Source organism: Chenopodium album, chromosome 21 (genome assembly GCF_948465745.1).
Source record: "Chenopodium album chromosome 21, dcCheAlbu1.1, whole genome shotgun sequence".
In the NCBI taxonomy this organism is placed as follows: Eukaryota; Viridiplantae; Streptophyta; class Magnoliopsida; order Caryophyllales; family Amaranthaceae; genus Chenopodium; species Chenopodium album.
In genome coordinates, this window is record NC_137854.1 from 37,638,594 (window position 1) to 37,652,747 (window position 14,154).

Genomic DNA, 14,154 nt, shown 5'->3' on the forward strand with positions numbered 1-14,154 from the left:
AATTGTCATTTGTCCAAATTTAGGTGATGCAGTTTTAACCTTTCTTTTGCAGCTAAAAATTGCATGATTCTATCTATACCTAATCTTTGATTAGCTGGTAGATTCTCTGCATCAATGAGATTATTTTTAAAAGAAGATTTGTTATTTATAGATTTCTGTCTAATCTTATCTCATACTACAATTTTGACCAGGTCCTAGTTTACAAGCCATATGATTTTAGAAAAGATAATCTGATATTTCCACAAGAATTAGCAAATACAATTGTACAGAGTTTAGGTGGTTAAGAGGTTGTTTGGATCGATTTAGTTTAGGTTATTAAGGTACCAGTCATCTGATATGACTTCAGGTTCGGTCGGGCCAAATTCAGGTTGGCTCATATATGTGTTTACCTGTAAAATCAACAATTATGATGCTCCAGAGTTCAATTTTATATCAGCTGCAGGCTAAACATTGAACATGATTTTATAGATATACTTTAAATTGAAGAGAATACAAATTTGCACCAAAAGCTTGTGATTGGAAAATATAACCCATGGTGGAATTATCAAATTGTTATCTTAATTGGAGGTGTCTATTGTGTGAAGAATTCGACATGACCTGCAATCTCCTTGCACAACAGTTTGGCCTCAGCTGCTAAACTAATGCTCTTGCTAATCACCAGACCAGTTTGTTTGTGAACGGGTGCGGGTTTATAGTAGTTTGCTGCTTCTTCCCCGCCTACTAATAAAGCCTCTCTAGCAGGAATTACATTTTCCCACCAAAACTCGCGCAAAATTCCATGTATAAGCTCCCAATATCCCCGTTCTCTGCATACTCTGAATATCGTGCTCCCATTAGGGGTCCAACAATACAGATCCACCCATTCTCGATCCATTATCTCCATTTGACCCTGGATTTGGGGCATGTAGTAGAAAGGCATTGTTGACCAAGGCAATGCCAAGTCAGGCTTCCCTTTGTTATATGGGCATTTCACTTCAAGGATACCTGCCTCAGGAGTGCAACTAAGAAGACCATCAGGAGAAGCGCCCATCCAATCAAATCTTTGCTCAGAATGAATTGCAAAGCCCATGTAACCAACATCACGCCCTGTAATGCTTTTATACCTCTCAATAGCGGGTGCTTCATTGAGAACACCCCACTCCATGGCCCGCTTAGCAGAAGCTGCTACAGTTGTGGCATCAGAAGCAAAAACCTTCTCACTCCAGAGCTCAGCTCGGCGGGTCCCCTTCCAGAAACCCAAAGCAGTGCTGAAGGTGCTCGTAGTTAGCCTGTCCTTGCGGAGCGCAAACCACTCTTCAGAGCGCTGTGTTGTATCAGATGCGGGGATTTGAGCTGTCAATGCTTGGGAGTTTCGAATGATGAAAGGATTAGAAGGAACAACAACCAATGGACTACATGTAGAGAAGCTTCTAAATAGCTCAAGAACAACAATTCTGCTCGAGGGCAGCGGAATGGCAGCAGTGTGAGAGATGCTGCAGAATCTTGACATGTAGGCATTGTTCATTGTTGGAAGTCTCAGGCACTCGGTAGCAATTGCCCTGAAATTAAATTGACACACCATTTTGATGGTTCAGTTGTACTTCAAAGTAACATGATAAGGAGTAATAACATATGGACATTGGTTCTGACTTTGAATCTCAGCCTCTACCTAAAATTAAAAGTAAATTGAAAATGTTAGAACAAAGTCCAAAAACTCAAAAAATTAAAGCCTTCATTTATAAAATCTTGCATTTTGTTTAGCCTTTTGGTGACTATATTGTTTTACTGGGTAAAGCACAACAAGTCAACCAACTGATGGTCTAAAGTTCAGGACCAAAGTAGAGTATAGGGGAATATGGAAAAAACATGAGCAGCACATATTCTAACAACACATTTTTAAATTTCAGAATACTACTTGATAAAATATACAGGAATTAATTTATAGCTAGCTCTTTCTAGCTTCCCTAGTCCCTACTACTACCCTCAAGTACCCGTGTTAATTCCTAGACACTCGGACATAAGTAAGACATTTGAATCATCATTTTAGGTCAAAAATTATGGAAATTTTTCACATATTAGCTGAGTGCCTGAGTCAAAACACATACCCTCGATGGAAGTATCTGAAAGTCACATATTTACATAGCCTTAGAATATGAAAACAGCATTGTAGATTTTGTCACTCCCCTCCTAATCTTACAGAGTACTCTCTATATAACAATTGTTGGACACCAAGATGCCATTACTAGTTATAATAATGTCACATGATGGTAGATTTATTTTATAGGCATTCAGACTGTTCATTTCACCCCAATTGCTCAAATATGGGTATGGGCACTTCATTTTGGGCTAATATCATGGAAAAAATAAAATCAGTACCCATGTCTGACACAAGTTAATAGTGTCAGAGATTATACAAGTACCTAGGATGAAGTTACTTAAGACTTAGTTCAGTGTATAAAGCTTAGCAACTGTTAATGAGTACTACTAATGTACTGAGAACATCTATGATTTACAAGGGTCCATATTTTTAATGAATTGTTTTTTTTAGATATGACTCGTATGAGAACAAGTTTTGTTCTAGGAGTTCTCCATGAGGTGGTCGAGCCTGATCATATACTTTCTCGAATTATATTACATTATCAAATCCCCAATATTGAACAAAAATAATCAGTCCCTTATGACTTCCATGTATACACAGCCCCTAAATATCCTAAAACCAACAAGATTTCCATCCATGAGCAGATTTGACCTATGTGAAGACTGAATTATTTCATCTTTTCACTGAAGGATGAAAGTCTGACTACAATATAGGACTCTACACTTATTGATGACCGATACGAAACCATACTCTTTACCTAATATCAAAGTGTTCCTTGTCTTTGACATGATTGAAATCAAGCAACTAATACACAGGTAGCTCAAAATGCATCATGCAATGTGTAAAAAAAAGACAAACAGAGAAAATCACAATCACACAAATGTAGCAAACAAAGTACGAAGATATTGATTTTCAACTCCAACTTTTCCCTAATCATTTAGCTTCACATAATCAATTGATCTAATTCCATGCTCATTAAACAAAACCCCTTAATGAAATATTCATCATGGACCTCTATAAAACTAAAATTAAGCTCAATTATAAGCACACCCAGAAAGTAATTATGCAACCAATAGATTCCAGAGATATGTTAAATTTTATTAATAATCGCAGCATCAAGTAATTATCAAGAGGTATAAAGTTCAGATTTTTGTAAATAATGAAGATAAGGCGTTCGAGAAATTACCTAAGAGAAGTTATGAGCTATAATTTGCAGGAGTTGCAGACAAATTTCTGGGGTATACTCAAAATTTGAATAATTTCAAAGGGCAATGAAAAGATTGAGCTATTAAGGCATTTTTCTGAGTTTTTTCTTGACAACGAAAATGGAGGGGTTTGGGGTTTCTAACAAAACCCAGTAATTTGCTGTTTGATTTATTTATTGATATTGTTTAGATGGGGGTTTGGGGTTCAAACAACCCCCAATGCATCTGAAAAGCAATGAGATGGGGTCGGTTTATAATGAATTAAAGATTTTATCTTGAGCAATAAAATTTTATTGTCGATTGTGTTAATACATGAGATATATACCAAGTATATAATAAATTTACAAAAAATGGATTTATAGTATTATGTAAGGAGTACCTAATTTATAGGGTATGTTTACGGAAAAAAAAAAAAATCTTCATAATACTTACTTTCTTTGTTTCTAATTATTTGCCGTATATAAATATTTCAATTAATTAAAGCTTTTTTTGAAAAACAATTAGTACGGAGTATTAAGTTTTAGTTAAGTGGAATTGGTGGGATGTAGGGAATTATTGTGAGAGTAAAATAGTGGTGTCTATGTTTAATAGTATAAGACAATCTTTAAGGGCCAATTTAAAAAGAAAATTACGGCAACAAAGGGAGTATTATGGAGTATATAAATAGGATAGACATTTCTTCGACTTTAATCGATATAATTTTGGATAAACTAAATTAGATCCTCGGTTCGTTTTCAAATCAAGGTGGAAAAATTTCTATCCATTCCAAGCTAATAGGCAAAGTCTAATCCATTGGTGAGATTTTGGAAATTTGATTGTACATTAAATTTTGGAAAATCTAACTAGTTTCATATTGTATCAAATTTTGGAATATCTTTGATAACTAATATAGTCGACTATATTTAGTACGGAATAGTTTAATATTACTACGTATAATGCTTAAACTTTTGACCTAAAAGTTATAAAGTGAGTTTCCCACTAACTCCACCGAATAATGTTTGATTGATGTATGGATTAATTTAAGATATTCTATAAATGAAAGTAGTCCGTAATTAGTCCATTATTCAAGAGTAAAAAAATTAAGCCGAAGAGAACACACACTTAATACTCCGAGTCTCTGACTCCACCAGTGCACCTAGCTTCCCCACTCACCAGTCACCTCCCCGGATTCCCACCTCCCTCCAATGCCAAATTCCCTCAATTTCAACCCAGATTCCCAAATCCCCTTTAAACCCTAATAATTCCCAAATTCTCCCCTAAAATTCCTCAATTTCTCTCTTCCCCATTAAAAATCATGTACATTTCCGATTCCAATCACAACCCCACCCCAATTACCACCACCACCTCCAAACCACCTTCATCATCTCTCGACTTCTCCGACGACGATCACCACAACGACATGCTCATCGAAGTGGGTCCCACCCACCACCACCACCCTCACCCCCACCAAATCCACGAACCCCACCGTTTACCCTCTTCGGCCACAACACCGTCTTCTTCGGGCCCCAAGAAGCGGGCCGAAACTTGGGTTCAAGACGAAACCCGGAATCTTATCAGCTTGAGGAGAGAGATGGATTCTCTGTTCAACACTTCTAAATCAAACAAGCATTTGTGGGAGCAGATTTCGGCCAAAATGAGGGATAGAGGGTTTGATAGGAGTCCTACTATGTGTACTGATAAGTGGAGGAATTTGCTCAAAGAGTTTAAGAAAGCGAAGCAGCAAATGGGTAATGCTGCAAATGGGAATGCTAAGATGCTGTGTTATAAGGAAATTGAGGAGATTTTGAGGGATAGGAGTCGTTGCGGTTCGAATTCGGCTGGGTATAAAAGCCCTAATCATAATAGTAATGATGGGATTAATAATAATAATCATTCTTCTAAGGTTGATTCTTTCTTGCAATTCTCTGATAAAGGTTTGTGCTGTATATTTTTGTTGATTTTTCTGTCATAATTAGCTGGTTTGTTGAGGTGTTAGTTGAGAATTACATGTGGGTATTGCTATTTTTAGGTTTATTAGTTGTTAAATTTAGTACGTTGTTTAGGTCCTGTTGAGAATTGCATTTGAGAATTTTGCTATTTTGTTGGGTTTTTAATGGTTTGGTTCCATTTGGAGAGTTTATTTGAATTTTGGGATTGTTTGTGGTATTGGGTGTACGCAAAGTTTTGAATTTCGATTTCTGTTTTTCTGGGTGGTTTTGATATGATTGCCTTTGTTGGATTTGTATGTGTTTATGCTGTTGGAAATCTTGAAATAATGTATGTGTTATCCATGTTTTATTGGTAAATGGTAATTTCACCAAATTGTTGCTTGACTCTTCGTGGTTGATCTTGGGTATGGGTAGCTGGAGGAGCTCTTGAAAGCTGATATAAATTTCGTAGTGTTATCAAAATTTCTTTGACCTTCTCATTCAAAGGATTAGAGACGGGTAGACTGTAAAGAAAAATGATTTTTGCTGAATTTTGTATTTATCAGGGTGTTGTTTGTAATGGTATGACATGAGTAAGTAATCAACCAAGTGGAGGCGGCTTCAAGCTGGATAGGGAATTACATTCTTAGATTGGTCCAATAAAATGAGTATGAAGAATGCTGCTTTTATTTTGCAGAGTTCTTTTAGCTTCAAACTTTGTGTGGAGAAAGTCTAAATGGACATGTAAACTGAAAAGAGTTATAGATCTTAGCCTTCACTTGAACTAGAAGTTTTTTCGTGACTACCGAATTGATTGGATTAAATGTGATTAATATGTGGAGAGGGTCTGTGACTAAGAAGATATCAACACTTTTATTTCATATTACTATTTGTCTATAGAATTAAGATCCTTCAACAACTGTTTGTTTAATTGGTTATGGCATCATTCACATGTCTATCTTCAATCATACATGTTTATTAGAACCAAGTACTTAGTTTGGCTGGTGTTGATAGCTTTTATGCTTAGTAATCTGTCCTTTATCCTTCTTGAAGTATAATGAACTGAAACATATGCTATCTGGGTCTTTTATGAATTTGTCGGGGAGCTATTTTGGCGCGCTTTTGTGTGGTGGGATGCATATTTTGAAATCAGTGTTTGTATGCATTTGCTACTTGTATGAGTATAGATTTTTGTTGCCAAGTAATTCTGCTAGTAACTCCCTTAAAATGTGTATAAAGACCGCTGCATGATGACCTTGTTCTGAAGTTTTCTTTTTGTTTCTAGTGTTCGTTTGCCATTGTTGGATCCTTGCACTTCTCAGAAGTCAGTGATGATGTTTCTGAAAAGCAAAGATTACAAAATAGTGTATTTCCTCACGATGCTTTTTATTGATTGTCTTTTGTGCAGGTATTGACGATGCTTCTATTCCTTTTGGACCCATTGAAGGTATTACACTTCAAAACCTTATGGAATTTAGATTGGTATCTTGAATTGTTTTTGGAACTTTGTAAGAGCTGAAAACCAATAAAGTACGATAATTAAGGTTGGTGAGTAGCACTACTCAAAGAATGCAGTGTAGATGTTGTAGTTGATTAAAAGCTCCTCATAGGGTCCTACTAAAGCGAGGTGAAAGAAATATACTTGATTATAATGTCAAGGTTAAGGGATTAGGAGTGAATCTGCAAGATGTTAATCCTTGAAGCAAGATTGTTATGGCTAATACTTTTTGCTTGTCTCACCTTCATATTTCTATTACTTGATCTTCTGATGCAATCATCTGTGGCATTTTAGCACATTTATCTCTTTCATTTGGTGGCTTGTCTAGGTCAAGCGTGCCATCTATTTTTATTAGCTTGCTATCTGATGTATATGCAATTAAATTGTGATAATATCAAGTTCATTTTTAGAGGAAATGGGACCATGGCACAAGCAGCTTGCTAATGACTCCTAGAGGGTCAATTGTGCTTTGCACTACTTGACATGGTCTCTTCTAACTGCGAGAATCATCATCAGTGAAAGAACCATAGGCACTCTCAATTCACAATATTAAAGTAATGTTTCAAAATTCACTATGATAAAACCTATGTTGTAGTGTTCAGAGATATGACATAGTGTTTATAGGCAATAATGCAAACAGAGTGTTGTTCAATTCGCTATCTAGTTTTGTAAATTAGACCAAATTGTACCACTTTATAAACTCACCTTTTTCCAGTTACACAAGGGGGTTAATGAATTAAGTAGCTCTGGTTATAGCATTTAAGCCTTAATGCAGGATGTATTAGAATGATTCAATAGTCTTAGTTTATAGCTTCATTGGCTAGAGCATCAACTACTTTGTTCAGCTTCCTTGTTCCTGTACAATATCCCGTTGATTGGCTTTGTTCTTAAATGTCTTGCATACCATTTTCAACTTTAGGTAATTAACATGGCAGTAATCTTACTTCAGAGATGTTACTACATCAAGGCCATTTTAATGGAAGATAGATTTTATCTAAACTATTTGACTAGCCTCATGTCATGTAGCCGACCCCGCTTATGGGATTAAGGCTTTGATTGATTGATTTGACTAGCCTGTTGTAGCTCCATCTTGATTCCATATAGCTCACTAGCTCAGGCCATTTAATACCTAATATTATACTCTCTTTTTCCTACATCTTTGTCGTATTTTTTTTAACAAACAAGTAAAAAGTAAAAAAAAAAATAAAAAATAAAAAAAAAAGGTTTGTGGGGAAGATAATTTATTTTTCCTTGTCCAACTATTGTATATTTTTAACTCATCAGTCATCACTGACTCACTGTGGAATTTTTTACTTAGAATCAAATGATAATTTTCTGTAGAAACCTAATAAGTATTTTGAGATATTCTGAAATGGAATAAAATTGACATTGAGGATGGAGGAAGCTAATTTTTTCATTTATGTGATCAATGCCGGTGACATCTTCCTTTTGATTGTCATTAGCTTGCCTTTATCAATCTTCCTGTCTGTTATGACAAGTCTTATTGATGTGCACATACAAAAGCATGGTTTGTCAATATTCTGAAAGTGAATTTTGTAGTTGCATCTCTGCATTGAACAATGGGATTTTGAACTGCCTTTTTTAAACTGACTTTAAGGTTGAGACATGTAAAAAAACTATTTTTCCTTTGTATTCCATTGTATGTTACTTCTCCTATAAAATCCCCTTTGTTGTTGTGCCCCTCTGATTGTTGTATGGACATTCTTCCTTTCTCACATACCTTCATAGTATGCTGCGATTTTCTGATTGGCATAAAGTAGAGCATGTGGAAGTTACCATACCAGTATATTTGAGCTGCCATGATGTGATCCATTGTCCACTGTTTGGCTTTGGCCTTAACTTTCTTTGATAGTTTTATAGGGATAAATAGGGTTTTGCCATACTCCTAAAGTGATGATTTTAGTTATTGGATTTGTTTAAGTTATTTATTTATGGGCCGTTTGGGCTGTGAAATTGAGTTAGGGCTGGAAACCTATCTTGCCAGGTTGACAGAGATATAATTGAGGTGGTTATCAAGCAAGCTTCTCATGCAGCTGACTAGATTCCAGAGCTAGTTGGTTTCCTACACTAAGATAGATATACTTGGATAGATTTGTTATAGGCATATAACTATTTTAAGGCTTAAGGGCCTTTGGCATTGAATTTTTCTACTTTCTTTTTGTCTCCTTATACACATAAAATTAATTTATGCAAGTATGACTGCTTTTGCGTGAATTCAGTAACACTCAGGCTTAGTAAATTTTTTTCTCACTCACGTGTTCTTACTTGGTTTTGTTTCCTAATCTCACAAGATGAGCAATGTACTCTACGAAGCACTAAGGTGATAGGGATCCTAGGGTCTAGGTGCAAAGCTAATGCATGGCTCATATAATGAGATAAACTGATTGCGTGTCTAAAAAGTTGTCTACCTCAGTGCGCTTTCGTGGACCTTTTGTGCCTCCCTACTCCTCTTTAAAATCGCCTTGCTTGGATCAGAAAAGAGTGCTTCACCCTTTCACCTCGAGACTTACGTGTAGGTGCAACTTTTTATACACCGTAGGAGAGTTAAGGAAAGCTTTAATTTTAATTTGTTTCCTAAAAACTATCCACGTGTTTTCTAGTCAAATGAGGAGCTTTATTTTGTTTCCTTTAGTCAATAGGACAGATGTACGATTTTGTTAGGCTATTTAAAGCTTTATTGTTGCTAATAATTCATGAGATTTGTTAAGGTTGATTTGTTTCCTAAAACTTTCCACGCGTTTTCCAGTCATATTAGGAGACAATATCATGAGGCTATTTATTGCTTTATTTTTGCTTGTTATACATGAAATTGTTTGATTAATAAAATTGGAGTGTCCAGAAACTTGTGTGCTTGTCTTGGAGTGTGACTCTTAGCTGTGAGAAACTTTATTGTGATGAGTGAAATCAAATAAAAAACCCTTAGATTAGGCGAGCGTAACCTGATTTATACTTGGTTTAATTGTTCTATTGAGAAAAGCCTACTCTAGATCTCAAAACCCTCATAGTAGTGAAGCCTCAATTAACGCTTTTGAACCCATAAATTCTGAAACTTGAGCGAAGATTGTTTTAAATTTTAATGATGAAGCTCGATACATTTGATGTGTAGGGATCTTGGATCTGATTCTCCAGAGTATTATAATTCCTGCTATACTCTTGTCAGATTTAGTGACATTGCATCTCTTTGGTCTTTGAGTTTTGGCCCTCTATCTCTTCTGCTCTATCTTAGAAATGCACAAACCAAAGAAGATTAAGGTTGAGGAACCAATGATTGAGGAACCAATGGGGATTAAGATTGAGGAACAAATGATTGTGGAACCGATGATTGAGGAACCATTGAAGATTAAGATTGAGGAACCAATGAAGATTAAGATTGAGGAACCAATGAAGATTAAGATTGAGGAAGAAGAAATTGGTTAGTAGACACCCGCCCTTGTCCTATTTGATAGGAAAATTGTAATGCCTTCACATGCATCCGCGTTCAAATGCTAAATTCTATGAGCTGTGAAGCATAATGACATTATTCTTTTGTCCTTCTCCTTTTTCCTTTCCCAGTCCTCTTTTGCACCTGTTTTCTTGTGAACGGCTTATTGTATTTTCCGTTGATTTTTTTTTTTTGAATTGATATTTTGTCTGTTTAAAGTTTGTATTCATTGGATTTATGTACTAAGTATGATATTTTTTTTTTTTGGTACAGCTAACGGGAGGCCAACTCTGAACTTGGAGAGGCGTTTGGATCATGAGGGACATCCTCTTGCCATTACTGCAGCTGATGCCGTAACAGACGGGGGTTGCCCCCCATCATTTTGGCGTGAGACTCCTGGAAATGGTAATCTTGTTTACATGGAGGCTATGTTCTCTTCACTTTATATTTGGCATGTTGGTCTTAATTTTAAAGTTTTTGTCTGACCGTTTGATGTGGACTAGTCTGGTTTCATTTGGTGCAGTCTGGTTTAAATTTATTGTTTGGTATGAATTATTATTGTTATAAGTTATAACTATGTTTGGTATTGTTTTGAGTTTTTTTTGGCCCACTCTGGTTTGATATGGTCTGATTTTAACATAAATAAGCTGTAAGAATAAGATAAAGAGAAAAGGCTTGAATAATATGAGCTTCAAAATTACCTTAAATTCACAATTTGTGCAATTTAAGAAAAAAAAAACTTGTCTCAAAGGAACGTGAAAAGTTATAATGATTGTGAGGTTCACATTCTCAATTTACTGTTAACTTCATCTTTTCTGTCGAAAAATTGCTGTTACAAATATAAGTTGCATGTTTGAGGAGTTGTGGTAGGAGTTTCAATGTGTTGATTAGCTACAATGTAGGTCTTGGTCTAGTTTTTTTACAAATAATGCAACGAGGATGGAAAATATTGATGGTACATGACTGCCTATTTGAAAAAGTATCTAAAGCTAAGTGCCTCAGACTCAAGTGAAGTGAATGTTACAAGTGAATGTGAACACAGTCAAGGGTTTGACTATGAGTATTAATACTTCAGGGGGGAAATAAGTGGATGTGTTTCAGTGCCTTGTATTTTGTTAGGCTTCCATTAGTTTATGCAATTTTAAAGTTTGGATGTGGGTGCTCGAACATGCCTTGTAAGTTGTAAGTCTTGTTACATATTACTTCCATAATTTCTACTAAATATCTTTGAATTTGTTATTTAATAAAAACCTCAAACTAGCTCTATCACATTCCTGTATGAAAATTCAGGACATATTATGGCCACAACTTTATGAAGAGGTAAGAGGCATTTTAATCTTTATTGAAAAAGAAACTGCCAAACAGGGTCGTTTAGAGTGCTTCATGTTTGATTTTCAGAGATTTAATAGACGGTTCTCTTGTAGTTGATCAGGATTCTTGTGAAGCAAACTGAAATAGGTAATATAGATTCAGGAGGATTTAATGGCTGGATTTGTGCTTCTCAAGCTATTATGAAATTATCTTGGGACTTTAAGATTAAAAAAGAGAAAGTTTGTATAGGTTCTCTCGGTCTCACTTGGAGCTTTTTTTGAGTTTAAAGGTTCAGAATACTTTGATTTGAGTGGCTTTTAGTGGTCCCAGAGTAGTACGAAGGTCAATTTCTTACTTTGATAGTGTCCAAAATTTTGTTCCTTCAGGAATTTGTGACTTCCGAGTAATAAATTTAGAAGGGGCGTTTTTGTAAGTGTAATGTTGTACCATTCATACTTATTTCTTTATATTGTCTCCAGTTTCTTCTGTCTTGTATTCCTATGATTTATGAAGTGAAGAACTGACAACAATGTATGAGAAAACTTTAGAACAGAATCACTACTGCCTGAAGTGATGTCCAAATCTAGACTTAGAAGGTGGGGGATAAGAGTTGAGTGACTAATGAGTAACCTGGCTGTCCCTCTTCTTATTCTTTCCCTTTTGTTTGTGTCTGGAGAATGGGATGGGGCTGTAGAGGGTTATATGGGTAAGTTAGGTGTTTTTACGTTGGATGTGACAAATGATGTCTAGGTTTGTGATCTAAAATCATAGTTGAATCATGTTATGTTATAGAGACTTATTTTTAAAAACGCAGGCCTCAAGTGTACATGTGCGCAAGTAGGCACATGGCACACACTTCACGGGATTGGAGAGGCTGAGATACCTGGGTGCCACAAGGTTCACTATATGTAACTACATAACTACATAAGTTGGTGCATGCCTCGAATGGCCTCTGCCAAGGCTTGGTATGAGCATCTTGCCGATTCTGCTAAGAGGCAGTTTAACAGAAAGTTTGAATATAGTTTCCTTAACCTGTCTGTAATGCACATGAACTGTGAACTGCTGACTGGACTTTAGCCTGGCAGACCACTCACCTGAACCTGATTACTGTATATTCCGAATTCCTAATATCTAGAAGCTTTTTGCTCCATAAATAATTATTTCTTCTTGGTGCTGGTTTTACTAGTATGTTTGATTCCTTTCCTCCCTCTGATTTTCCTTTCATATCTTCCGTTCTGATTTTTCTTATTTTTAGTTGTATCTTTTCTTTTATTCTTCCATCTTGGGAGGAAAGGCCCTCTAAATTTTCTGTGTTTGATTGGATTTGATCCCCTTCCGATGTGTCTCTCTCTCTTTTTTTTTCCCTTTCTTTTTTCTTTCATTGCATTTTAGCCAGTAGATCAACCGTTCAGTGTTCTCAAAATCTGATGAAAGCAAATTAAATGGTTGAAGAAAGGCGAGTTTTCTTGCCGCAGTTTGGCATGATTCCTCCCTTCGAATGTGTGTAAAAGAGGGAAATCTATGACAAGGAAGAAGTCATCACAACACCTGTTGTTTTGTCTTGCAACCTTTTAGCTATTGGCTTTGTAACGTTTTCTGAATTTTTAGTAGGCATGTTTTGTTTTAATTCTAGAGTTTTGATACTAATTTTTACTTTACTTTTTCAGGTGATGATACTCACCCTTTTGGTGGGAGGGTGATAATTGTCAAATGGGGTGATTACACTAAGAGGATTGGTGTAGAGGGAACTGCTGAGGCCATCAAAGATGTGATCCGATCTGCATTTGGTTTAAGGACAAAGCGTGCATTTTGGTTGGAGGATGAGGAACAGGTTGCCCGATCCCTTGACAGGGACATGCCACTGGGCACCTACACTCTTCACCTTGATGAAGGTATATGTTGCATTAGCTTGTTGCGCGGCTTGCGCCCCTGCCCTCATAAATTCCATTGTACATAAAATTACCATGAGAATGGTGTTGTAGCATGTTGCATCCTTCCTAGCCCCTTATCCCTCCCCTGCAATTGACCTGTTGAAGTTGCAACAAATTCTTTGTTTCAGGTATGACGATTAAGCTGTGCTATGAGGAGTCAGACCACATTTCATATCCCGGTCAGACGATATCCCACACCGTAGAAAAAACTTTTTACACTGAGGATGATTTCCGTGAGTTAATGCATCGCCGGGGATGGTCATGTCTTAGGGAGTTGAATGGCTACAGAAATATCGATAATTTGGATGATCTTCGCCCAGATGCAGTATATCGTGGTGTGACTTGAGAAGTTGAGGGCAATTGGTTTGCTCGATGGGTGGTGCCTTACTCTTTGTTCGCCGCCAGATATCTTTTACCATAGAGCACATTTAGATAGCTTAAGTGATTTGCGGACAGAAAATTCCCATTTTCTGACCTTTTGTACAGAACTACAGATAGAAGATTGCCTTATAATAAAACTTCTAATTGTATATAGTTTCCTTGTGTAATGTTAGCGGCCTTTAACTTAAACATGGCTCAAATTGCATCTAGTAATTGACTCCTTACAGATGTGCCCTTGCACTCCTTACTTTTGCAGCTTCTTGTGTTTCACTCTTCAGAACTGTGGAATCTCATATTATTTAGCTTAACGACAGACTAGTTTCCTAATGACAATTATAAACTTATTACAGCAGTGAACATTTTGATTTCAAACACGAATTAAATTTCAGCAAAACATTCAGA

At 36.2% G+C, this 14,154-nt stretch overlaps 2 protein-coding genes across 3 annotated transcripts; one reads left to right on the forward strand and one right to left on the reverse strand.

The window, feature by feature from the left end:
* Positions 1-441: 441 nt before the first annotated feature.
* On the reverse strand, positions 442-3,507 carry LOC145602115 (uncharacterized). Of its 2 annotated transcripts, none has more exons than XM_081658272.1 (2): positions 3,264-3,507; positions 442-1,648 (listed from the first exon to the last, which is right to left on the reverse strand). In XM_081658272.1, exon 2 carries the CDS (start codon positions 1,559-1,561, stop codon positions 572-574), a length of 990 nt encoding a protein of 329 aa, XP_081514398.1. In that variant the 5' UTR covers positions 1,562-1,648; positions 3,264-3,507; the 3' UTR covers positions 442-571. The 2 variants fall into 2 exon arrangements, with proteins under 2 accessions (XP_081514398.1, XP_081514399.1); XM_081658273.1 differs by having other exon boundaries at positions 442-1,538; positions 3,264-3,506.
* Positions 3,508-4,394: 887 nt separating this feature from the next.
* On the forward strand, positions 4,395-14,060 carry LOC145601068 (trihelix transcription factor GT-4-like). The gene is made up of 5 exons (XM_081656989.1): positions 4,395-5,195; positions 6,598-6,636; positions 10,403-10,534; positions 13,108-13,332; positions 13,500-14,060. The coding sequence occupies exons 1-5, from the start codon at positions 4,577-4,579 to the stop codon at positions 13,715-13,717; spliced, it is 1,233 nt and encodes a 410-aa protein (XP_081513115.1). The 5' UTR covers positions 4,395-4,576; the 3' UTR covers positions 13,718-14,060.
* The last annotated feature ends 94 nt before the right edge of the window (positions 14,061-14,154 follow it).